General features: G+C 37.4%; 1 protein-coding gene across 1 annotated transcript; it reads right to left on the bottom strand.

Annotated features, from left to right (window-relative positions):
• Positions 1-15,647: 15,647 nt before the first annotated feature.
• LOC121250002 (uclacyanin-2-like) lies at positions 15,648-16,846 on the bottom strand. Its single transcript, XM_041148904.1, has 2 exons — positions 16,563-16,846; positions 15,648-16,451 (listed from the first exon to the last, which is right to left on the bottom strand). Exons 1-2 carry the CDS (start codon positions 16,744-16,746, stop codon positions 15,820-15,822), a joined length of 816 nt encoding a protein of 271 aa, XP_041004838.1. The 5' UTR covers positions 16,747-16,846; the 3' UTR covers positions 15,648-15,819.
• Between the last annotated feature and the right edge of the window lie 9,704 nt (positions 16,847-26,550).

The following is a 26,550-nucleotide window of genomic DNA, read 5'->3' as shown; positions in this document are numbered from 1 at the left end:
CTAAATACATTGTTGATGTCCTTCATCAAGCCAAAATGGTTGGTGCAAAGCCTTACTCCAGTCCTTTTGCTTTAGGAGTCAAGCTTTCCCAATCAACGATTCAACAGGTGACCTTTCCCCAACATTATTGAGTATCATCAAATCATTGGAGCACTTTAGTAATGCATATTGAAATGCCCAAAAATTGTCTTTGTTATGAATCGATTATGTCAATTCATTCACTTTCCTACCTTCACATTTGGACTGTTGCAAAGAGGGTGTTATGGTATCTTAAGGGTACCATTCATCATGGTTTATACTTTGGCAAAGGCTCCCTAGATTTGAATGCCTTTAGTGACTCTGACTGGGCTAGAAATGTGGATGACCGTCTCTCTACCACAGGTTATGCTATCTTCTTTGAACCTTGTCTAATAACTTGGAGTGTGAAGAAACAGCCTGTTGTCTCAAGATCAAGCACATAATCAAAATATAGGGCTATGGCTTTGGCTATTGCAGAATTGTATTGGTTAATATGCTTCTTCGTGAGCTTCACCTCCTTGTTCCTTCTGCCCCTACTTTGTGGTGCGACAATTTTGGTGCCTTGTTCCTTGCTACCAATCCTATATTCCATGCTAGCACCAAGCATATTGAAGTGGATTACCACTTCATTCGAGAGAAGGCTTGCAGGAAGGATATTCCACTCAAGCTCATCTCCACCTTTGCTCAGCTGGTGATAAATTTACTGAAGGTTTGACTTCTGCTTGCTTCATTCAACTTGGTGACAAGTTGTTGGTTTGTGCCCTTCCCTTCAGCTTGAAAGGGGATGTTAGGACAACTTTTCCTTCTGCACACAATTCAGAGAGCCGAAGTCCATGTCCCACTCCAATTCCACCCGTGTGAGTATCAACGATAATTGCCAAGAGAATGGTAGGGATAAATTTCAATCAAGCCAATGCTAGAGTTTAACACCTTATGCATTTGCTGATATTACCTTGTTATCAATCACTTGTAATTCAAATATTGTAGATAAGGATATGTGATAGATAGAGATAAGTTTATGTACCAAACCTCTGTACAAAGTCGATGCTATGTACTTTATATATACTTAATGAATATAAAGCAGGAGGTAGGCTGCTATTTTCAAAACAATATTGTTATATTTCAAAATTATCAATATAAACCAATGTAGTGCATAAATTTTGGGTTAATTATACTTTGCCCCCTCCAACTATCACCCAATTCACAATGTGCCCCAAAACTATTGATTGCATCAAAGAGGACCCTCTTACTTTCAGAACGTCCCAATCCCCTATTCCGTCTACAATGAGCGTTAAATCGAATAGAAGACTCACCCACGTGCTTCTCACATGCTAATCCTTCAATGCAAAGATAAAAGCACCTCTCACTCCATCGATTTCCATTTCTCCAAACAAAACTTCATATCCGAAAATCCCCAAACTCCATGGCCAAAACGACTCATTTTATTAATGCCAAAAAATGGTTTCATTTCAAAGTGAAGAACGTCTGGTTGTCAACATAGGGGTGGAGGCATGTTTTGTACATTTTTTTATTGGATAGATGATGATTTTTGTTCCACGTGCGGAGATGTCGTTGGTCAACTACAAGATAGACTCCTGATACGGAGTCGTGAGTTCAAGATTGAGAATTCCGAATTGAAGGCTAACTTAGTAATGGAGAGGGAGCGCAAGGAGCATATCCAAGAGTTATGCAATAAGTTGAAGGAAAAATATACAAAATTGGAGGTTAACTTAGTGATGGAGAGGGAGTGCATGAAGCATATCAAAGAGTTTTTGTATAAGGAGAAAGAAAAATTTAAAGACTTGAGCAATAAATACAATAACTACATATGGTGTGGTGTCATTGTAATTGTTTTGGTTGTTGCTGTTATCTACATGAAAATGTCCCATCATGCTGATAAAGGTCACCATTACTTGATGATAATGTATGATTAGTTAATGTAATTTTTTGAATGTGTATTGACTGTGGTTGTTGTTTTGAATTTGATTATTGTATTGAACATCACTTATTGTATGTAATTTGGTTATGGAGTGAATTTTGTGGCAACAACTTACTGTGTTGATAATGATTAATAATAATGTTACCCTACATATTAAAATCCTTCAATTGGAATGCCACCATAACACCATAAAACCAAAAATATAAACTATGGACCATTACAAAAAAAGTTATCCAATAACAGTAATGTCATTAAACCTTAACTACACTATTACAACACCAAGTCAATATTGCCAATTTAGTCACTTCCGTTTCCCCTTTTTATCTTCGTTTATCCTCTCCACACATGAAAATGACTATACACCCTTCCTTTTCTGCACTGATGCATTAGCCTTAACAAGAGACACTTGGGTGTTGGGTGGCACTGATGCATTAGCCTTGGCAGGAGGCATTTGGGTGTTGGGTGACAGTTGACCAACTCTGAATTGCATGCCTCCCCTTTCAGGATTGCCACAAGAACACAATTTTCCTTGTGTTAGATTGTTTGTATCTGCGTTTAAATCCACAAACACAGGTCTACGTGTACTAGTCTGTGAGTGGTGGCCCCCAAGTCTTGCAGACCACCTATTGGGTGGTCGTTTGACCAACATCTTTACACGACCCACATTGGCTTGTAGTTGATTTGTTTGACCTGCCTGACTTGTTTGCCATGCTGCCTGCAAAGTCTTTGACAGAGGAGTCTGCACTGTTGGACTTGTTTGCCATGCTGTCTGCAAAGGCAACGACGATGGAGCATACTCAGTTTGCATAGATTGGGTTGTTGGTTGTGAAGGCTTTGACATTGGAGTTTGTGAAATGACCTAGTACCACATTTAAATGTAAATTAACATTCTCAACATTTTCAAGCAATATGTAAATGAATAATGTATAATAAATAAGGAAGAAGTAGCCACTAACTTGTTCATTTGGAAATGAAGGAGCTTGAAATTCTGCTGTGGAAGTGAAGGAGGGTGTGCCTGCGTTCCCATGTGGACATTTTCTTCTGTTGTGACCAACTTGATTACATCTCGAATAGGTCATATGCACACCAGTTTTCCTCAACTTGTTTGCTACTTATTAATCGTCCTCATTTCTTCTTCGATATTTCTTTGGCTTCCCAGGTTGTTTCCTAACCTTAGGAGCAGTAGGCTTCTCGTATGCGGTAGTGAGCCACTAATCCTCAGTAGGCAAAAGGTAAATTAAAGGATCGTATGCTGCCCTCCACATCTCCACACTATACTAATGGTGCACATATCCTTTGGGGTCTTGGTCAGAATACACAATACATGTATATGCATGCGGGCATGGAATACCTGTCATGTCCCATCTCAAACATGAGCAGATCCTCTTTTCCAAATCAACCACATATTGCCTACTAGCATTGTTAATTTCAAACTGATCACATCCTGCATATGTTGGAGTGCAATAGATGGACATGTCATGCATAAGTTCAAGCTTCGCAACTATCCGATGTGTGATTGTATTCTCCCATTTAGCAATTGCTTCCATTTTCAACTGATACCGTCCCATTAGTTTCTTTCGTATGGTCTCCACCATAGTCACAATTGGCTTATCCCGTTCTTGCAGAATATACGCATTGAAACATTCATTGAGATTATTCACTACCAGGTCAGACTTTGAAAATGTGTTAAACTATGCTCTAGACCATTGTAATGGGTCTATGACTTTCAAGTAGTCATATGCATGGTGATTGAGGGCTTTCAGTTCCTCCATAGCTCTCTCAAAATCCCTCTCGGTGTATGTTGTAGCTGCCTGCCACAATTTCTTCTTAAAAGCCACACCCTTGTGGCGAATATCTCGAAAATTGGCATATAAATGCCCGACACAAATATGACTGTTATTGTAAGGCACCAACTCCTCCATTGCTGGCTTTAAACCCTACAAAAAATATTCGATGAGTGGTTCATTTAATAGGTTTTAGTTAATAGATTATATTGAAAGACTTACAAAATTACCTTTTGTCTGTCATTAATAAATGTCCACCCACTTTTAGGTTGTTCTCCAAGATCGGATATAAGTGTCTCAATAAACCATCCCCAACTATCCTTTAACTCTGCCTCTATAATGGCCATGGTAATGAGGTACATGTTATCATTTGCATCCCTACCAACAGCACATAGGAGCTACCCTTTAAATGGTCATTTTAAGAAACACCTGTCTAAACCAATCAATGGTCTACAACCAGCCTTAAAACCCTCTCTACAGGCTACCAATCTGTACTTCCTTTGAAAAACAGGGGTAACTCAGGAGCTATTTATGAAAGCAAGCATTGTTTAGCAGGTTCTAAAAAATGAACACTAAATTAATAAATAAGAAAATAGAAGAGTATTTTATACCTATGTCATCCTCCTCTGGCCACCTTGGACCACTTCTGTCCTGACTCCTCCATTCATCCTCCTTATCCTCAACATCTGAGAAAGATTGTAGCTCTATATTATCAACCGTCACTTGAGACTCAACACCTTTGCTCCTTGGTTGTGCAAGTTTTGATCTCGATGTTTCCACTGTGTTGACATCATGTCATACAACTCATCCTCACTACTCAATACTTCTTTCCAAAATGGATCATTAAGTCCAAAGTGACGTGCTTCTGCTTCCTCCTCATCCTCACTCACATCCTCCTCGACATGATGATCATGCAAAGAAGACTAGTGCACTGAAGTTCGAGAATGAGACACAAGATACAAATGAGCCACTTGTTGACCATGAAGCACAGCCATCATAGACAACACATCATGGTAAGATGTAAGTAATTTAAGACTATTGTGCATCCCCAAGCCAGAGTGTCTATAATAGACTAGGTCACCTGGATGATGGTAACCATACTTGGTCACAATCATCTGTATCTCAATCCATGATAGTTGATCCTCATCATATGGTTCATGGTACACATTAGTCTTACCCCCAACATTTTCCCCATTCTGCCGCCTATCAATAACCCCACCATGATGGACTTGAAATAATAAATTCCTTGTAGCCATCCTACAAAATATTATCTATTAAATTAGTTAAGGACCGTAGTCAATAATTAAACCAATCATAAAGTAAACAAAAGTAAACTATTGGACCAAATAGATAAATTTGTGCCTTTTCCTATGCAAGGGACCACCTCTTTGTCACAACCCAACAATAAAGACAACAACAACACCCCCATGTTATTGTGTTCTCAAACTGGGACAACGAACACCGCTCAGCAATGCATTAGCGTCATATTAGGAAGCATACAACATTGGACCCACCCACGTGCAACATTGGACATGGAAATCCTTAAAACTGAAACATTAGTCATTTCAAATTACTCAGTTTCAGACGAAAAATATGCAAATTTGATGAAGACAAAGATGGAGTCATTTCGAGATGGACACACCTCTGCACGAAGAAGATAGATACCAACTCGATGAAGACGAACAAAAATGTTTGATGAAGCCACTCAGATTGGTGCGAAGACGAACGAAACACCAATACGAACAACAATCGATCGATGGTTAGTGGTTTCCGAGTTAGGGTTTTCGAATTTCAGATTTGGGGATTTTCATATATGAAGTTCAGTTTGGGAAAAGCAGATGGAGTGAGAGGTGATTTTGTCTTTACATTGAAGGATTGGCATGTGAGAAGCACGTGGGTGAGTTTTCCGTTCGATTTAACGCTCATTGTAGACGAAAGGGAGGATTGAGACGTTTTGATAGTAAGAGGGTCCATTTTGATGCAATCAATAGTTTTGGAGGCACATTATAATTTGGGTGATAGTTGGAGGGGGCAAAGTGTAATTAACCCATTATCAATATCAACGTATTGCACTATTCAACCACCAAAAAATTGATAAGTGTTGGTGCATTTCCGATCAAGGGAGAATACCAACAAGATGATGATATGACCCTCTTCTTTATTGTCTGTTTTTTAACTCCTTTAGAATTTCGTTGGGTCCCGAAAGACCAGAGACACTCTGATGATCAAGTTAGTCACTCCTTTTCTATTTCTAGTGAAGTTCGAAAGAGAGAGTATTTTCTCACTTTTTCCCCATCCCGTTTCCATCTCACGGAGTGATCATTTTTTTAAACCCATAGATACTTGCAACGTGTCAACTTTGTTTGGTATGATAATTGTGATGTGTGGGTGGTTATTTCCTGAATATTAGGGCTGAACAACCATTATCTAATAAATAGACTTTATAAGGTTATTCTCCATATACTCATGAGCTCTTTGAGTGGGACCACTGACTATTCTTATCTCCAACTGTAAGAACAAAAAGAACTTTAATCTTATTCAAAGCATTAAGATGGATGAATTGAAGAATAATATGATCTATACTCTAATATAATAGGAAGTTGACTCGTGAACTAGTAAATTTATGTTATTGAAAAGACAATGTTTTCCCTTGAAATGTTGTCCTGGTAGTATATGAGTATTGGAGAAATATGCCTAAGAAAATGATCAGGATTAGGAAATAAATCTCCAGTCCAAAAATTCGAAAACAATATATGCTCATAGCATTTTGACATATTTAGAGATCAATTGAAATATACTAGCACATAACCTAATGCACGAGAACATCAACATATTCAAATTGATCATTTTCCAAACTATAATTTGCATCCTTTTTTCTTATATTTTTGTTGATCATCATATATTGAAGATATTAGCCATCCAAAGAAATTGAATTCGTCACTACAAGGAATGAATCATCATAAGTGAATCAAACTGGTGTTGATTTAGATATTTTGGCATTGATACAAACAAATCATATCAAACATATAAAAAAAAAAAAGGTATGATTAAGGTATTAATCTTTTGTTACTTTTTTTTCCCTAATAATATCGGCGTCAAACAAAACTTGGATAAGGTTCAATCTATATGGATTGAGAGTTGTTCCATGCTTGGCATCGAGCTCAAAATGGGGCTTCGAACATGACCTACAATATGTATTTCACAATTTGCCGACTTGGAATGAGACGGTGGAGTAAAACAACCATATCTCTTGATTTACTTCGTATGATCAAGACAAGCTAATTTGAGATGGTGTTAGAAAGCCAACATGAAAAATTTTGACCCTGTTTGTGACTCGAGAAATGCTAGACAAGAACTTCACTCGATGTTTGCACAAAAGGTTGATTGAGCGAAACTCAAAAATAGAGTTCGCTCGACATATCTCTCAAGCAAACATCAGACAAAGAGTTAGTTTGAGCGAATAATCCAATAATTGTGAAATTAGAGTTTTTGTTGTACAACCATATAAATATGTAATTATGAACAATATAACCAGTCTGGAACAGTGTATTTTACCATAAAGTATATTTTGTCATTCTTCAAGATAATAAAATCCTCTACAGCTCCATGGTCGTAGACATGTTGCCGAACCATATGAATATTTGTCATGTGATTGATTTCTTATTTTAATTTACTTTTCTCTCATCGCTTTTCACAACTTCAATTGCTTTCCATTCCATTTAAAGGGCCTATGTACATGAAATTATATAGAGAATTGAGAAGGTCATATGATTTGTGCTAGGAGATATATAGAGTTTTGATTTTATGTGTTTTTTAGAGTTCTCCTAGAATTTTGTTACAATATGTAGGCTGCATGTTGTTCATTGTGTTAGGAGAAAGATATAGTTTGCATTTGTAAGAATATTACTGAGAGTGCTCTCCTGATTATTCTTAAGCCACACAAAGATATGCAAGTGAAGAAGCCATATAGAAAAATTGTCTAAAAGATTCTCAAGTTCCTCTGGTGTGAGGTAAGTGTGTCGCTTATCTAAATACAAATGTGAGATTGTTATAAGAGAAAGCAAATATAACCATTTGTACAACGGAGTTCTTCAAGTGCATGGATTAGTTTCCTAGGTTTGGCTTTTTTAAAGTAGATCTACCTCTAAGAATATCTCAAAACATTTCTACTTTGCTCTCAAATTTTTATGTTTTCGCCAATGCTTTTTGTGTAGGGGAAAGCAAAAATGGCCCAAGGGTACAATCTTTTCTAATTTTAATTTGGAATGAATCGAACCAAAACTATTTTCTTTTATCCATTTTAAAAGTGAATAAGAATAGCATTTGAAGAACCAATTGACTTATAATTCAACTTGTATGCTCTCCTTTTATAGGAATAAAGAGTAACCTCTTTATAGACATAAAAAATGATAGCTAAATCGTGAATCTAATCGTCATGGATGAAGTCATGGATTTAATTATCATGAGTGACGCATACATGTTGTAGAATAATATAAAATACTAAAAAAATTACAATATGCATCTTTAATATATTATGATGAGATTAATGTTAGAGTAATTACAGAAGATCCCAGTCTTCTCTCTCTCCTCTAGAAGGCGACAGAGGAGAAGTTAGTTAGTCTATTTTATTCTCGCAGGAATAAGGGGAGGTGAAGTCTGCCATTGATGACGGCAGTGAAGGTTGAAGATGGAGGAAATAGAAGTTGAGTGGGAGTGATTAAGATTGAATGAAGAGGGGAGTAATTCGATAGCAGTGGATTTGGGAGATATGGAGGAGTTATGCAGGAAGGGTGAAAGGAGTCTAGTGGGAAGAGTTTGCTCGGATTGAGTCATTGGAAAGGAGGTTGTGAGAAAGACGATGAAAAAGATTTGGCGAGTCAATATGTGTATGGAATTTACTGAGATTGGATCTAATATTTTCGTGGTGACCTTTGCGAATCGGGGAGATAGGAACAGAGCCCATGTTGGTTGTCCATGACTGTTTGATAGCTATCTATTTGCATTAAAGCCGTTTGATGGAAGTACGCAGGCTCATCTTCTTGATTTCTCAACGACAAGTTTCTAGATCTAGATGTATAATTTGCCTCTGGGAGGGATGAACTGGAAAATGGGAGAAGATATTGGCAAATCCATTGGGAGAGTGTTAGAAGTGGAGGGGGAGGAGAACGAGTTGGCCTAGGGTCGATTTCTGAGGGTGAAAGTGGAGTGCGAGCTTACAAGACCTTTAGCTTGAGGGAGGATAATGAATTTTGAAAGGAAGCAGATCTAGATCCTTTTAGGTATGAAAAATTACCTAGGATCTACTTTCGATGTGGTTGTATAATGCACTCTAGACAGGGGTGCTTGGGAGGAGAGGTGGGAGGTTCACAAGAAGGAGGTTCCTCAAAGCAATTTGGGGCTTGGATGAATGCCTCAACAGCTAGTCGTAGTAGAGTTGATAGACAACCAAAATCTACAGGAATGGGGGGAAGTTCTACTAGTGTTGATCAGGATGAAAGTGGAGAAGATGTGACAAGTGGAGGTGTATTGGTTCGAGGTAAAAGGAGCATAGAGGGTGGCATAGGAATGACAGAGGTGGTAGGGATGACACAAGGGTTGAGGAACAAAGGTGATCAAAGCAGAAATTGTCCTAGCACCAGTTACAGTGAGCTCGAAGGAAGATCTTAAGGAGGTAATCTCATCTGCTACTACTAGTGAGTTTTCCTCAGCAAACTTGCAGCATGATGATGAATTAAGGAGGGAAGAACTAGCAGTTGGAAGAGGAGGGCTCGTGTCGTAAAAGCTCATGGTGAGTCTCTAGCCTCTAATATGACTTTGAAAAGAAATGCAGTTTGTAACATAAAAAAGGCTGGGATTGTGGAGGGGACGAAAAAGAATGAGAATAAGAGTTGTTGAAGTGAGGGATTTGAATGCAAATTGTATGGTGGAGGCTGCTGAGGGATTTGAATGTAAATTGTATGTTGGAGGCTGCTCCAAGATCAATGATAGATTTATGCTGGAATTGCCAAGGGCTTGACAACCATTGGACAGTTTAAGACCTTAACCATTTGGTTAAGGATAAGAGGCCTCTTATGGTATTTTTGATGGAGACTATGGTGAAAACAAGAAGAGTGGAGGAATTGCAAACTAAGCTAGGGATGAATGGTTGTTTTGTGGTTGACTCACTTAGAAGGAGATGGAGTTTGGCTCTGTTCTGGGAAGGTAGAGTGAAAGTGGAAATCACTAGTTTCGCACAGTGGCATATAAATGCTATAGTAAAAGAAGGTAGTGCAAAAGAGTGGAATTTCACTGGTTTTTAGGGGCACCCTGAGGCAGCCAAGAGGAAATTTATTTGGGAGTTGTTGTATAACCTATTTTAATGACTGCAAGGAATGAAAGATATGGGGGAAGGAGATGAATATTTCTGTTTAAATTTGAAGCGAGTTGGTTAAAGGAGGAGGATTATGAGATGATGGTGAAAAAAATAGTTTGGGAGAGGAAACAGTTGACACTTGAACCCATCAAGCAGATGCATAATTTGTTGCAAAGATGTAGCAGTGAGCTAAAAATTGAAAAAGAGGGACAGGGAAAGGGGAGGAAGCATTGAGCTGCCATAAAATAAAAAAAATAAAAAAAATAAAAAAAAAAGAAAAAGAAAAGAAGATAAAAGAATTGCAAGATGTGGAGGGTCCTCAGGTTGCAGCTGAATTAAAAGAGCTTTAAAAAGAGGTTGGGAAATTGCTTGAGTAAGAGGATATAAGGTGGAAGTAGAAGGCAAAAAGAAATTGGTATAACTTGAGAGACAAGAACACCAAGTTCTTCCATGCTTGTGCCAATCAAAGAAAGAGAAGAAATAAAGTGTCTTCAGTAATGGATGCTCAATTAGTTTTAAGGGTTAAAGAGGATGAGATTGTTGAGACTTTCAAAAGGCTCTTTTCTTATGTATTTAGATCTGAATCTCCTTCAAGAGAGGCTATTGAGAAATGCATACATCCATTAGTACAAAAGTAACAAGCTGTATGAATGAGGAGCTGGGAAAAAGATTTAGTAGGGAGGAAGTGGAGGCAGCGTTGAGAGATATGGGCCATCACAAACCTAGTCCAGATGGCTATAATGCTTGTTTTTATCAGAATTTATAGGGGACTATTAATGAAGAGGTCAGTGAAGCAGCTCTCAATTTTTTGAATGGTGGCATGATAGAAAAATCCTTGAACTTCACATACATAGCTTTGATTCCAAAGTTGTCTGAGCCTGTAAAGGTGGGGGATTTCAGGCCAATAAGCTTGTGTAATGTCTTGTACAAGCTCATTGCAATAGCCTTGGCAAATAGATTGAAAAAGGTGTTAAATGGAATGGTCTCACAAAATCAATGTGCCTTTATCCCAGGCAGATTGAACATTGACAATATAGTGGCAGTTTATGAGGCTTTACACTCTATGAAAACCAGACTCAAGGGTAAAATGAGGGCTATGGTCTCAAAGCTAGATATTTCAAAAGCCTATGATAGAGTTGAGTGGAGCTATCTTGAGTCAATTATGCTGAAAATGGGGTTTGGAAGGAGATGGATTAGTTTGATCATGGCTTGCATCACCACTGTTTCTTATGTTGTTTTGCTGAATGGATAGCCTGGAGAGATGATAACACCATCGAGAGGTCTAAGGTAGGGATGTCCTTTATCTCCCTATCTTTTCTTATTATGTGCTGAAAGTTTGAGTGGTTTGCTAAATAAGGCAAAAGGGGCGGGTTTGATTAGAGTTGTGGCAGTGGCAAGAGGAGGAGTAAAGCTTACTTATCTCTTCTTTGCTGATGATTGCATTATCTTTGGAAGGGCATGTTGGGAGGAATGGGTGACGATCAGAAGCATTTTACAGTTATATGAAAATGCTTCAGGGCAATGCCTCAACAAACAGAAAACAACCATCATGTTCAGCTCGAATGGAAGAAGAGGGGGACTGGGAGAGAATTATAGAAGACCTTGGTGCTTGAGTTCAGAACAATTTTGAAAAATACCTGGGATTACCTGCAATGGTTAGGAAATCCAGGTATGATACTTTCAGAGGTATAAAAGATAGAGTGTGACAAAGAATAAACAACTGGAAGAATCACTTCCTGTCTCCTGTTGGGAAAGAAGTTCTGTTAAAAGCTGTGATCCAGTCGATTCTAGCTTATTGTATGAGTGTTTTTGCACTCCCAAAAAACTGTGCAAGAAAATAGCAGCTGAAATGGCAAAGTTTTGGTGGAGCTTCAAAGAAAATGACAAAAAGATAAGGTGGATGGGCTGTGACAGAATGGGAGCTTCAAAGAAATATGGGGGGCCTTGTATTTAGGGAGCGAGAGAGTTTTAATAAAGCTCTTTTAGCCAAGCAATGCTAAAGAGTCTTGCTAAATCTAGAGTCCATTACAGTAAGGATTTTGCATGACAAGTACTATAAATCACCCAATGTGTTGGAGGCAAATCTAAGCAGAAGTCCTTCTTTAATCTAGAGAAGTTTGTAAGAGGCTATTGATATGTTAAAAGAGGGGTTAGTATGGAGGGTTGGCAATGGGGAGAGTATTAAAATATGGGGAGATAGGTGGATTGCTCAACTATCCTTGTACAAGTTCAATCTCCTGTTAACTGTTTCTCTGAGGAAGCTAGGGTGGCTGTGCTAATTGATGAACATAAAGGTGAGTGGAAGGTGGATGTGAAGAAGGAAGTTTTTAATGAAGATGAAGCTAGAAGTATTTGTGGCTTACCTATAAGTAAAACTAGTAGACCAGATAAGCAAATATGGGCACCTTCAAAGAGTGGGGTCTTCAATGTGAAATCTGCATATCACTTTAAAATGCAGAGAAGAAGAAGGATAATAAGGGAGTTTCAAAGGCTTCTTTTGAAAATGAAGGATGGAGTGACATTTGGACGTTAAAAGTCCCAAGGGTCATTAAGATGTTCTTATGGAAAGCTTTAAATAATTACTTGCCAACAAGAAGAAACTTGTTTAAAAGGAAGGTGCTTGAAAGTTCTTGTTGTCCAATATGCAATCAATATGAAGAAACAGTCTGTCATGTGCTTTGGAGTTGTGGTGCAATAGTGGATGTCTAGGTAGATGAGAGTAGTCTAGTTCAGAAGTGGTCATCAAAAGAAGTGGATTTTAGGCTTGTATGGAGGAATTGACACAGTCTTTGAGTGTGGAAGAATTGGAACTGGTTGCTATAGTTTTAAGAAACAACTGGCTGAGAAGAAACAAATTCATATTCGAAGCACAGTTTATTAGCTCTGCCACTATTTTTAAACAAGTTGAGATGACAATTGTCGAGTTTAAGGAAGCAAACTGTATGGAAAGTTAAGTGGAAAATCTTATAAGAAGAGAGTTGGTGAGATGGAAGATGCCTACGGAGGGGGAAACAAAAGTCAATTGGGATGTTGCTTTTATGAAGGATAGTAAGAGGATGGGAGTTGGAATTGTGATTCGAGATCAGTTGGGGGATATTCTGCTATCTGCTTGTATGCCACAATTTAATGCCATGTCTGCTACTCAAGCAGAAGTTGCTGCCTTGTGGAAAACTTTAAAGCTATGTGAGGAGATGCAGGTGGGTAGAGCAGAGTTCGAAGGGGATGCTTTGAGTATTGTTAAAGCAGTAAATAGAAGAGATGAGAATTGGGAGTGGGGAAGCCAGATAATCGAAGATATAAGGGGAATGTTAAATAACAAATCTCCTTGGTTAGTTACTCATATGTTTAGAGAGGCAAACAAAGCTGCAGATTTTCTAGCAAAGTTTGCTTTGAACATAAATGAAGAGTTAGTGTGGATGGAAGATGGCCCTAAGGGTTTGTATAGCTTGATTTTATAGGACAAAATTGTAATTGATACTTCTTAATGAAATACAGAGGCATGTTTTGATTAAAAAAACAAAAAAATTACAGAAGATCCCAAGAATGTAGCCCTCTCCTTAATTCTAGCCTCCATAAATTCAGCTCAAATCCCCAAGGATTCAATTGTTACAGATATGCAACACAAGTCATATTCTCAAGAAGGAAAGTCAGCAGGATAATCCCATGATCTATGCATTCCTACTTTACATTGTACAACTGTAAAGAATAACATTTTGTGTACAAATACTTCTGTACATTGAAATGTAATACATAAACAAAAAGTATTTTTCTACTATTCTTACAATTACTAGCAATTTGGCTAATTTAGAAAAACGAATGGGTAATGATACATCTACAATTCTTTTATAAATATTTTACAACTAATTTTCAAACAACCAATAAAATTATGTCACTCCATTAAAAATCATTTTAATATTACGAAACTACCATCCTGAAGGTGATATTTATGCCCTTAGGCTTCAAGCCCATCCCTAAAGCCCAGGCCCATCCATACGTTCTAGAAGGCTTGTCGAAGGCCTTCATTAAAGGTTCCCTCAGACAAAAAGGCCCACAGCTCAAGGAGAGACATCCCTGGTTCTGCAAGGATAACATCCTTGAGTGGATACCAATGTAATAGGAGACACCTTTTTCAATTAATAGGCGGATAATGGGAGACAAGCAGAAGAGCATGGAGCAAGGTGAATGGCCCTCAGACCACATTCTTCTATAAATAGATCGGTAAAGGTAATGAACAAAGGTAGACTCTTGTTACACACTTTAATATATATAAATATATATATATATATATATATATTGTTATTGACTTAAGTATAAGAGTTTATGCAGGGCATAGAGCGTTGCCTATTCTGCAACATCAATACCATCGTACAGTTGGTGGTGTGAAATACGTCCTTAACACATCCATTTCATGCAGAATTATAAAATAATTATAAGGTTATCATTTTTCAAAACCAATAGCCACACTTGAAAGGGCAAACAGAGTTAAAACGATGTCCATATATACAAATTATGCAAACCAAGAAAGGGCCAACCCAACTACTTGCAACCCAGAGTGAGGGATATAATTTAATCGGAACCATTTCATTATGGCTGGAATTGCAGTTGCTTAATTGGAACCATTTCATTACAGGTGGACACGTCCTTCAAGCCAGTTCCAGGCTGCAGGATTTTCTCTTTTTGCCACTTCATTTTAAGTATGAGAGAAACAATTCCAATCATAACTAAAATAATTGAGAACGGATACAACAAAAAATTTAAACATATCAATTTAAAACACAAATAAATTAAAAAATCTCACATTCCACGTTATATTTTTTATAGAGTGTAGAATGTGTGGTAAACTGAAGAATTTTTTTTAGGTAATTATCAATTAATTGTGAATGAATTGATTCCTTATCATTTCTAAAAATAATTTAATACTCGTCAATGATCACATTCTAACTAGTCATAACTCATGTTACGTAATCATTCTGACGAGAGATTTGATAGAAAATTAAAATAAAATGAGTTAAAATAAAATAAAATATTATTAGAATATTATATTTTAATAATAATATTATTTTAAAATTTTTAAAAAATTTATTATTTATTAAATTTTATATAAAAAATTTAAAAAATTATAATAATAAAATAAAATAAAATAAATAAAAACACTTTTTTTATCCGAAGCTCTCCTAAATTCTCTAATCAGATCCTCCTTTGAACGGAAAAAAAAAAAAAACAAACAGAGCCTCATCTGTCAAGTTCATGAATCAACTAGAAGAGTAATGATAAGTCACACTCTCTACACACTCAATGTGATTTTTTTTTTTTTCTTCCCCATCATGATGTGATGTAGCTATCGTGACTGATGTAAATAATTTCTAACTAGAAACCCCCAAACCATCATCCTTTCTAATAATAGCCATCGAATGAACATCCATGATCCAGCCTTTAATTCTGACACAAATCAACGTGTGTGAAAGCCAAGTGTTCCATTTTGTAACCGCATAACCGGCCACCATGTCGAGACAAAAAGGTGAGGCGAAGTGGGCGTTGAAAATTTGAGCTCATACACCAACTAATTTCAATTGCAGTAAACATCAATCAAGATCAAACTCAACCACCGGTAAAATATGAAAAACAGCTTTATTATGATCAGAAATTGAACCCAAAAAAAAATCTCAATCCGTATACCAACAATCACATATGTAAAAATGATTCGCAGTGATTCTCCAGAATCACGTCTAATACAAGAAGGCTACGACGATGGACAAGAAGCCGGCAGATAAGCTGCCACCCAACCCGAGCGATGTAGCAGAGTTTGGAGGTGGAGGTGGAGGTGGAAAAGCATCATCTGTAGGAGACGGCGTTGAAGGGCTGGTGGGCGGAGTGGCGCTGGAGGATGGTGGGGTGGCGGGCGGGGATGGAGGAGAGGTGGTGGGGGATGGAGGAGAGGCGGTGGGGGATGGAGTAGAGGCTGTGGGGGAAGGAGGAGATGCTGTGGGGGATGGAGGCGTGGCAGTGCGGGAAGGAGCAGGTACGGCGGAGGTTGGAGGGGTGGCGCTGGAAGGCGATGGTGAAGGACTGCTAGGCTGTGGAGCAGCAGCAGACGGAGTTGGTGCTGTTGGAGTGGTGGCAGGTGGAGGAGTGCTGGGTTGAGGAGCCGGAGAAGTAGCTGCAGAGACATTAATTGCCAACTTCTGACCAAGGCTGCAATGGGTAGAAACGGTGCAGATGTAGTAATGCTCCCCAGCCTCGTTGAGAGTCTCATTCACGGGACCGTCCGTTTTAAGGGAAATGGGACTAGTGCCATTGCAGGCATCAAAAGCTGCCTTGGTCACTCTGGCTACATCGTGGCCGGCTGTATAGGTAAAGACTGCAAAAGATCAAATAAATCAAAATCAAATTCAAAATTCAAAACCCAGAACCTTATTTTATTCAGTCATATATATGGATATGATTCGTTTGAAAAGTTTGGTTGTTATACCAAGAATGTCGCCAACGGCGAAGGTCTTGCCGGCAGCCCAGTTGCTGTAATCTGAGGCGCCATTAGGAGGAATGGCCCAGCCCAAGGCATCACCCACCGTATGGGAAGTCTGTGCCACAGAGCTTTGCAGCAAAGCTGCAACAGCTATTACTGCAAGAAAAACGATGTCAAGTCTCTTTGCCATTGCTGTGTCGTTTTGGAGGTAAGCTCAGGTCGCCCCTGTTCTCTCTTTCGTGCTCTGTTTTAGATCGAGGAGGGATAGCTCTAGTTAGTGAGGGAGGGACAACGACTCCGTCTCTATATTTATAGAGAGATGGGCTACGGAGTCGTAGGAATCTTGTGGCATTGGATGGTTGACACGTACACACTTTATAGTCAACACGATTGGTGCTTAGCATTTTGGAGGTGGAGTTGGAGTTGGTCTATTCCGCTTCGGGCAGCCGAAGTTCGTTGGATTGCCGCGTGAAGTTTTTCAACAAAACTTAAAAATATTGACTTTTTGGGGGTTGACTAGTCAATATGCTTGTCCTAGAGAATATCTGTATCTACCATCTACCACCTTGTATGTGGGAAAAGACAATTACGAGGAAAAATAACATACATCATTTCGATCTCACTCACAATTCTCTCGCGAAATCTATAATTAAAAAATTATTTAGACGACTGTATGGACAAATACGAACTGTATATGTATTCTAACATGTGTATAGATATATATATATATATATATGTTGTAGATGATATCATTCATGGGTTTACTCCAAGTTTTTTTGAAGACTTATTTTTATTTTTATTTTTATTTTTGAGTGACAAGTTTATGAGAATTTATTATTTGTTTATATTAAAATACAGCAAGCAGCAGTAGTACGTGGAGACGCGGGAGAAGTACGTAGGAGATCATCATCTGAACGGGAGAATTTGTCAATAATTAATTAGCATTATACTATTTCAACTAACAAATGGGAAGAAAGTTTCAAAATTCTGCGAATTGTGTTGTAAGTTCATGGAAGAGCACAAAATAGAATATTTTGCATAACTAATAATTAACGAGCCAGCTCAGCTGGTTAGAACCCAGCTCATATTTTCAGAGAAAATCATTCGGTCACAGTTGTTCAAGGAAAATTTAAAAACGATTATGAAAAAATCAATTGCATATACCATCCACAGTCCACACCCTCTCAAAACGTATAATATTTTTTAAACCATTTATTATATCACAAAAAGAAAGACATTATGCGTAAACACGCATGCATGCATACATACATATAATATATAAATATATATATATATATTAATGCAAGTTTGTCAAAAAATTTTATGGGTGGTAATATGGTGACACGATCCTTGAACTAAATATGAATACGATACAAAATTAATAGGATTAAATTTGATATACATAGATTCAGGTCAATAACGAGTCAACCCACAATAATTCATTTAAATTTTATTCCAAAATTATAATTTTATTATTGTTGAGTTGAAATATGAATTATGGGTGTAAAAAAATCGAAAAACTGGTTGAACTGACTGAATTACCGAATATAACCGGTGAGTTTGGTCCAGTTTGTAACCCGTCCGATACTGATTATTAAGAACTGAAACCAATTCGGTACTAGTTTTCTTATTTTGAAAACCGGTTTTAACTGAACCGGTCCGATATATATATATTTTAATTTTTTATATTATATATAAAATAATTTTTATATAGTTTTTATATTATATATAATTTTTTATATTATATTATATGCTAAATTGCTAATTAATATAACATGAGATTTTAATCTTGTCTATTAATCTTATAACTAATAAGTTAATCTCACCAATAAGTTAATCTTATTATTCATTAGTATGATTAAACATTAATGAATTAGTAATTCTTAATAATAAATACTAAATCCTAACAATTAAATTTAGTGTTAAAAAACTATAATATTAAACTTATGTAGTGACATATGTGTAAACTGTAAACTAAAAAAAAAGGTCAGATTAGACCGAAATTGAAAAAATCGAAAGTTCTGATTTTGGTAATGACTCGGTCTGTATAAGTTCTTAAATTTTCAAAACCGGTGTATTCTGGTTCAGTTCCAAAAATTTTCCAAAATTGAACAGAATCGAACCGGTTACACTCCTAATATTAATGTCATTTCTCAATATGCTTATGATTTTATTGTAGAGATTGTACTAATTTTGGACCTATGCTCATATTTGTTATTGTTGAGTTTGTGATATTGGTTTTGATAGGTTAAAATTTTAGAAATACTGATATTTTTTGTCAGTAGGTAGTCTTATCTTTTATAGATGTTGTAGCTACTAATAAATATATATTTTAACTTTTATGTGAAATTATGTTAATTTGGTCAAATGGATTATGTGGGCTAGTTCAAACTTCAACTCATTTACATGAAATGAGTTGAAATCGTGAGTCGTATCGTGTTGACCAATTTCTAATTAATAATTAAATGAGTAAAAATGGGTGATACGACAGGATTTGAAGGTTTGACCCGCATAGCTTAACATACTATGTTCGAGTTAATCCATATAATTAAATATCCATAACTTAACACGACGTAAACACAACCCATCAACACGAATGGCCACCCCTACCAATAATTGAAGCCAATTCCATCCTGTCAAGAATGGAAAACCCAATTTATTTCCATCCATGTTTTTTTTTCCACATTAAAAAAATCGGAAATGCATTTTGTTAACTTCGTATTTCACACGCCTTTGGATCGGATTCTAGCAACTCGGGTCTTCGGTCTTTCACCTGCACACTTAAACAAACACAAAGAGTGGGAGGTCTTGGTGGTGGCCGGGGAGTTTCCGATGTTAAAGTCAGTATATCCCCTTAATAGTTTGTGCGTAAGTTTAGAGGAATCAGAGAGCATATTCTTCGTACCTGAGGATCGGCTTTTATACTAGGTTTCTGGTGGGGACAACTCATCCCTGACTTTGAGGAACCTATGTCCTTTCTACTATTTATTTGTCAGAATCCTTTAATGCAGCATGGCTTATGGGACGGCATCATTAATGCAACATGGATTCTGGATAGTAGTGCCATTAATACGACATAGTTCCTTGACTCACTTTATCCTATGGGCATTTTCTGTTAAGTCTCTCCATGCCTATTGTCAGCAGATTAAGGATTCTCCATATTTCTTGCCCACCTGCCTGTGCAGGTTCCTGAGGGTAGGGTATCATCAGGGTGGTGTTAGGGCGGCGCGTCTCATCTACCCCTACTGTCTGCTTTTCCTGCGTATGGGCCGAGTATTCTGTAGAGGCCCACTGACTCTAATTAGGGGAGGGTCGTTGGCCTCGATTGGGGTTGATCGGACTCTCCGACTTACTTCCCTATTAGTCTCTCGTGAGTTTGCTTTAAGGGCCGATAGAGGGGGGAAAACCCCTTACACATTTATTAGAGGCCGTAAGCTTGAGGCCCTGATCAAGCCATTAATATCCGGACTTCTAGTTCTTCCATGCCCAACCATCATAGTAATAGTTTAGAAGTAAATGCATATAATATCAAGCGATATATATCATATCATAAAATTGATGATTATGTAAAAATTCTTAATAATATGTTATTTTATGATAATTTGAGAGTACCACCGTGTTTATACTTAGATTAAATCTCTTATTTAACTCGCATGATAATAGTGGAAGACCCAAGTTTACAAACCCTGATGAAATTCTAGAAGAATTGGTTGGACTTGAACATTTGCTCGAGTTAGCTAGCTAGGGACATGCATGGAGCATAATTGGGGTATAAGAGTGCAAGTAGCTAGAATTAATGCATGTTATTTTGACAAAAGATGTTTAATTTGATGCATGCTTTCGTAATTAACATTGCCCGAACAAATACGTTGGCAGGAAGACGTACGTAGAATGGCATAAACACTATTAATTCATCATCAATATGGACGTGCATGCTGCAGTATGCAGGTTCTTAGAATTAATGCATGTTACTCACCCCTTATCTCCATATATTTTTCAGATATTTTTTATGATTCAGCTGGAAAACAAGAATAGAAAGGTTTAACAGGTGTGATGATCAGAGTGGAATAAGTGCCAGGAAGTACAAGTGCTTATTTGAGAGTCGTAGTTAGTAAACCAAATTTATGTTTAAGATATTTTGATTTGATGAGTTAAGGATAATTTCGAGTTTTAGAGAGTTTTTAATTTATGTTATTGAGTTTTTCTTTATCGTCCCCATGGAGGAATTTAGACATTTGGATTGATTAAATTGATTAATATTTTATTAGATTTTTCGGATTTTATAGTTGTACTATTTAAGTTGATTTGAGGTATTAAGAGTTAACTCTCCGGACCTCTGGGAATGGGGCGTTACACTTGGAATGTGGTTTCGATGAATCTGAGTATCATTTTGCTACTAATAAAGTAATACGTACAAATATGCCTCCTACTTGGGAAATTTGATGGCCTCCCCGATTTCTTCGATCTCTGCATATTTACTTCTGTTATATTAACCTTAATTTGCTCTGATCAGTCATCGTATCTCTATCTTATATTAATTGTTTTCCCAGTTTTTGGGTGATCCTTAATTCCTAGGTAGAGAATCGAGATAGTTCCACAACAACAACATATATTCAACCTATACTAATTAAGTTTATATAAAAAAAGAGCATCCATAGTGGGCACTCCTTCACCTCCTCTTGGGGGTTATGAAGTGGCTCTTAAGCCACTTCATGAGGCTTGATGGCTGGCTCTTAATAGCCAGCAATGGGGTTACACTAGAGAGACTATTTACATAGTCTCTTCCCCTCTTTGGAATATACACTTGGATAAAACAAGCTCTCTCTCTCTCAAATGGTTCTCTCTAGTCATGGCATCTAGGCTGTGGAACGTGTGAGTGTTATTCTGGTATTACCATGTAGCACACTCCACCATCAATGTGAAGATCGTGGACGAACAACGACGCTGAAGAATCCGTAGAATAATCACACTAGATCTGAGATATTTTCTATGAGGTAATATCGCTTCCGCTATACATTTTGATCTAGCATTTCTAACATTGGTATCAGAGTAAGATCTGTTGTTCCCCCTTTTTTTATTTTTTGACGTGCATGTTGTATTTCATTTACGAAAAAATTTTTCCATGCATGATGTTATGTAACATGGCTGTCGAGGTTGGCTGTTAGGGTGGTAGTGCCGCTGTGGAATGGCTGCAACCACCCACTCGCATCAATAAGGACCCGTGCACGTGCTCTCCAGATCTCTACACAGCACCACAAGAGGCAGCAGAGCGCACTGTGGTGGCGTAGCGGACAAAGCTGCACGCACCAATAAGGTGTTGCCAGTACGGCAACACACGAGGTTCCGCGCCCTACGATGGTTTCGACAAATTGACCGTCGGGGTACCACGAAGCTGTGCCATTCATGGCACTGTGCTTGTTGCGGGCATCCGTTGGGTGATGTGTTACTAAGGGGCGGTGCTCACCCGTAGGTGGTGGGGAGCAACTAGATGCAGTGGGGCCTCTGCTGCACGCAGAGCTAAGTGCTCTGCTGCAGGTGGTGGCACCCCACAGCTGATGGCTGCGCACAGTGCACGGTGGTAAAGATAATGAACCAGCGGCGCTGTCATGGAGGGCTGCTTGTGTAACAGAGTGGTAGAGGCTAGAGCTATCGGCAGCACCATGCTCCGTTGCTCATGGCTCTGCCCTTCACCAGCGTCGCGTCCAGCACCGTATTTAGAGGTGCAGTGCAATGCCGTGGTGCAGGCCGGAGCAGCGCAGCCCGTGATGGTGCTGCGCACTAGGCAGTGTGCAATGCAGCGGTACTCTGGTCGTTGCGCATTGCTCACTGCAGCTCTGCTGTACAGTCCTCTACTGCATGCAAAGCAGTGTGCACCATGGGGGTGCTGCGAGCTCTGCTGCGTAGCAGGGCAAGCTCTACTACGGGAAGAGTTGCGCACACGGATGGTGCGACAGTCTCTGCCTTCCGCAGAGTTGAGTGCTGCGAACGTGTGCGGCGTAGCCGACGGTGATTCGCTGCCCACGATGCTGCGGCCGTTGAGAACCAGTGGCCGAACGAGTGTCGTCGTGCCAACATAAAGTGGCAGCAGGCGGTTACATGATGTGGCCTCGGTTACAGTTTTTTTTTCCGTTACAAGCACTGTAACCATTGGTTTGAGGAAGAAGATGAATAGTTATTTGTGTTTCATCTCTACAGACTTAATGGCCTGGGCTTGTTTTGAAATAATATTTGGGTTTAGATGTATATCTGATTATGGGCTAGAAAAATGCTTGACTTGGGCTTGTTTTTTAAAATCACATTTTGGTGTGAGATTTTTATTTGCTTGGGCTGAAATGTTTTTTTTTTTTTTTTTGCAATAAACAGATTGTTTGAAGTCAGGCCCATATTATGTTCTTCAATTTAAAATGCATCAGTCTTTTTTTTTTTAAGTTTTTTTTCTTTAAAAAAAAAAAAAGAGCCATTGGGTTATTTGGGCTACAAGCCCAGCAGGCTCAGGCTTGCACAACAGCTGGGCGCCCATGAGGGTGCGGCCCATTGGCTGTCCAAAATTCAGTGGCACAATTTTTTTTTTTGTGCAAAATGCTTGGGTGGTGATTTGAACTCAACCTCACACACAAGAACAATTAGCTCAACCATTTAGGCTCGAGCTTATTACTAGTAAGTTTGCTGATTTTACTTATTTATTGAGCATGTTATTGTGGCATAAAATATTTTTGAAATATTTTTGCATGTCATTATGGTTATTAAATATATGCTTGCCATGATATTATTTTTTTCACATTTGTTTGGCATTTTATTTTACGTTATAAATTGTTTAGATTATTATTTTTTGTGAATAATAATTATTTGAATGAAATGTGATGATTATTTTTTGTACATGTATTGTGATAACATGTAATTGTACGAGCTTATTTTATCACTTGTATTGTTAGACTATTTTTAAGAATTGTCTTCAGTTTTTTAGAATGTGTAAATTAGAGGATTAAGTAGCCCGAGTTTGATTAGTCCATGCTTCTGATTGGCTCAAATGAATTTCTTCGATCTGAGAGAAATTATTATTTTTTTCATGTGACTAACTCGGTAAATTGCTTATCTTAGTGGGAGTATGGTTGAGATTGATTTGGAATTAATCTCCTATACGATATAAATTTGCGCAAAAATTAAATTAAAAATTAATAATTAGATATTGAGGCGCAATAGATGATTAGGAAGCTTAGCGAATTTTCGATCTTGCGACGTGTAGTAATTATTTTTGTTCTAACTTAGATTAACGCGGCAAATTTTATAGATGTGTGTGAAATAAGATGGGCATAGTTTAGTAACTATGAGATAACCATGAAGAAAGCCTAGAGATTATTTATACGATTTAATTGTCGCATTAATCTCCTCCATGTGCAGTAGTTGAAAACAAATAAAGATTATTATGAGTGTCAGATAGTCTTAGACCATCATTATTATGAAACCTCTAAAATGTCTAGAATAAAATTGGAAGTGCGCGTGGGATGCATGCACTACAATTTTTATAGAAGTTGATGGGATCAACTATCATATAGAGCTAAATCACTATTTTGCCTTTAAGAATCTTGTGGGTAATAGTAGAAATTGCGCGTTGTTTTTGTAATGCAAAGATTAATTGCTCCTATATTTTTGAGGTTGAGGATTATAATCTTAAAGTAACTTAGATTACTCACAGATAAAAAAATACTCTCTAAAACTTGCTAGTATGTCTGGCGAGTAAGGATATTAAAATCTGAGTGCACAAGCGTGTTGAGAACATTCTTGATTGGCACATTCATTTTTTAAAAGATTTTATCAGTGCACCTTTATGTGGTATTAGCACTGGTAATCTTGCTTAAGTTTTATTTCTCTCTAGTGAGAACAGATAGGTTCTTGCATATATATAAACTTTGGAGCACCTCTTAAGAGTAATACCAAGCACCCTGGAGGTTTGCATGACTTATCTAAACCTAAACTAAAAATTGTGCTCGTGATTGCACTGATGTAAGATAGGTTTTAGGCTACGATAATTTCTTGCAAAGTTTTTTTTCTCTTTCTCTCCTATAGTGGATCGGAGAATATGAAAAATATTGAGTATGCAAGAAATAAAGATATATCGCTAGTTAGCAGCTAAAACATCACATACTGCACTTGTTGCACAAAACGATGTTTTTATTAGCGCTTTTTTTAATGCGATATTAATAAAGTCTATATCTAATTTGATTTAAGACTTATTGAAAGTAGTGGTATTAGTGAGAATTTCTAGAGGTTTAGAAGTTGGATGGTCACTCATTGACTCAGTAGTATTATTTCTCAGGTGGGGAAATTATATACTAAAATATGTCATGAAGGCATAAGATGATGGGTGTCAAGCTTTAGAAATTGAAAATTTTCTCGCTAATGAGATCCCTCTCCTTGGTTTAGTAGAGTCAAAGAGAAAAGGAAATATGAGTATTTTCTATGTGAAAGTTCTTATGCATGCACGCTAAGGACTTTGATAATAAATATGAGAACAATTATCTCACAGTTTATTGACTTGCTGAGGATGATGTTATAAATGAATTATGGCACAAAGCAGTTGTTACATCAGACTTGGGTTGATGTAATATGAGGTTGCAGCCTTAATTCTGATTTGTCGTCCGTAGATCGAGTTCATTCGCTTTTGAGAAAGGCTGAGTGACTATTTTGTGCAAGCGTGAATTCTATTAAAAATCAAGAGGATCTAAGCTTGATCATTTTTTGGTTGAGTCAAGAAAATTACTCGTATTTTCGGTGAGGGTGGAGAATTGTGTATTTTTGTAACACTTATTTTTTAAAAGAACGTTTTCATCACGTTTCATTCCACACTACCTTAACCTTAATATTTTCAAAATTCTTTTTATATAAGATCGCCGAAAATAGTAGGAGTAATTCAATAGCTAGTGGGAGTATACCTTTGAATTAAGGTGTACCATTAGTGATAGTGACTCCCAAAAGTTATAGAATATAAGGATCCTCTTAAATAGCGTGGTAGCTTTATATCAATATTCTCTCGTCGTTTAGAGACTAGAAGAGAATATTTATAATATCGCTCTGCTAAAGATATTGAATTCACATAGTAGGAATCCCAACATAGAATCTTAGATTTGCTTCACTTATATGATCCAACATAGGGTTGTTGATCTAATTGACAAAGGAAAAGTGGAGTTGATAGAGGTATAGATCCATCTCTTGGCACTAATTGAGTTGCATTTAGATAACTATTAATCGCATATTTATTGAAACTTTTCTTGAATGTGTTAAATAGCTGATTCTCATAGGAGAATTAGATGGTTAGCTTTTGTGAAGTTTAGGCATGAAATACTTTCAGCGCATGATTGTTGCTTATTATTTTGGTACTGAAAGCGAATGAATGCTACTGGTGCTGTTTATATGCGGCCTAAACAAACCATCTATTCAAAGATACCCAATGTACCTAGTCGTTTTTTTTTATTAGACGACATATTGAATAAAATGTTGTTCTTTGAACGTTGTTGACAATATTAGAAAAGTGTCACCATAAGAGATATTGCGAACTAGTTATCTTAGATAATTAATTGTCGCCTAATAAGAGATTTTCCATACTACGAGGTGATGGACATGGGTTTGTGAAAAGTAGCTCAGGATTCATGTCTTGTGTGACTGTTTATAAGAAAAACAGTTTCTAGCAGCTCTTGTTCAAAATCCATAGACAACTAATGAGATGAAAAATACTAAAGAATCTAATTTTGCCTATATTGTTTGGTGTTTCCATTATAGTTTGCTCATGGGAGTTAGAGGTTAAGATTTTGTTAGAGGGTAAATATGGCTTATTTTGTTAAGTGAGTTTGTGATGCGATTGTCGTTAAAAGTAATGACTAGACTATTATGATTGTCTTTGGGGGCAAAGGCCCTAATCGCTTTACCCTTAATAAAAATAAATTATGATTCTCTCACATGTTTTTGTTGAGTGTAAGAGATTTATTTGAAACCTTGAAGT

Source organism: Juglans microcarpa x Juglans regia, chromosome 2D (genome assembly GCF_004785595.1).
Source record: "Juglans microcarpa x Juglans regia isolate MS1-56 chromosome 2D, Jm3101_v1.0, whole genome shotgun sequence".
In the NCBI taxonomy this organism is placed as follows: domain Eukaryota; kingdom Viridiplantae; phylum Streptophyta; class Magnoliopsida; order Fagales; family Juglandaceae; genus Juglans; species Juglans microcarpa x Juglans regia.
Note: the sequence above shows the minus strand (reverse complement) of the source record. Positions and strands in the feature narration are given on the sequence as shown.

Coding starts and splice junctions, on each gene's coding strand:
- LOC121250002 (XM_041148904.1), bottom strand. CDS start 16,746: ATGGCAAAGAGACTTGACATCGTTTTTCTTGCAGTAATAGCTGTTGCA. Junction 16,452..16,562: donor CGCCGTTGGCGACATTCTTG/GTATAACAACCA, acceptor GATCTTTTGCAG/TCTTTACCTATACAGCCGGC.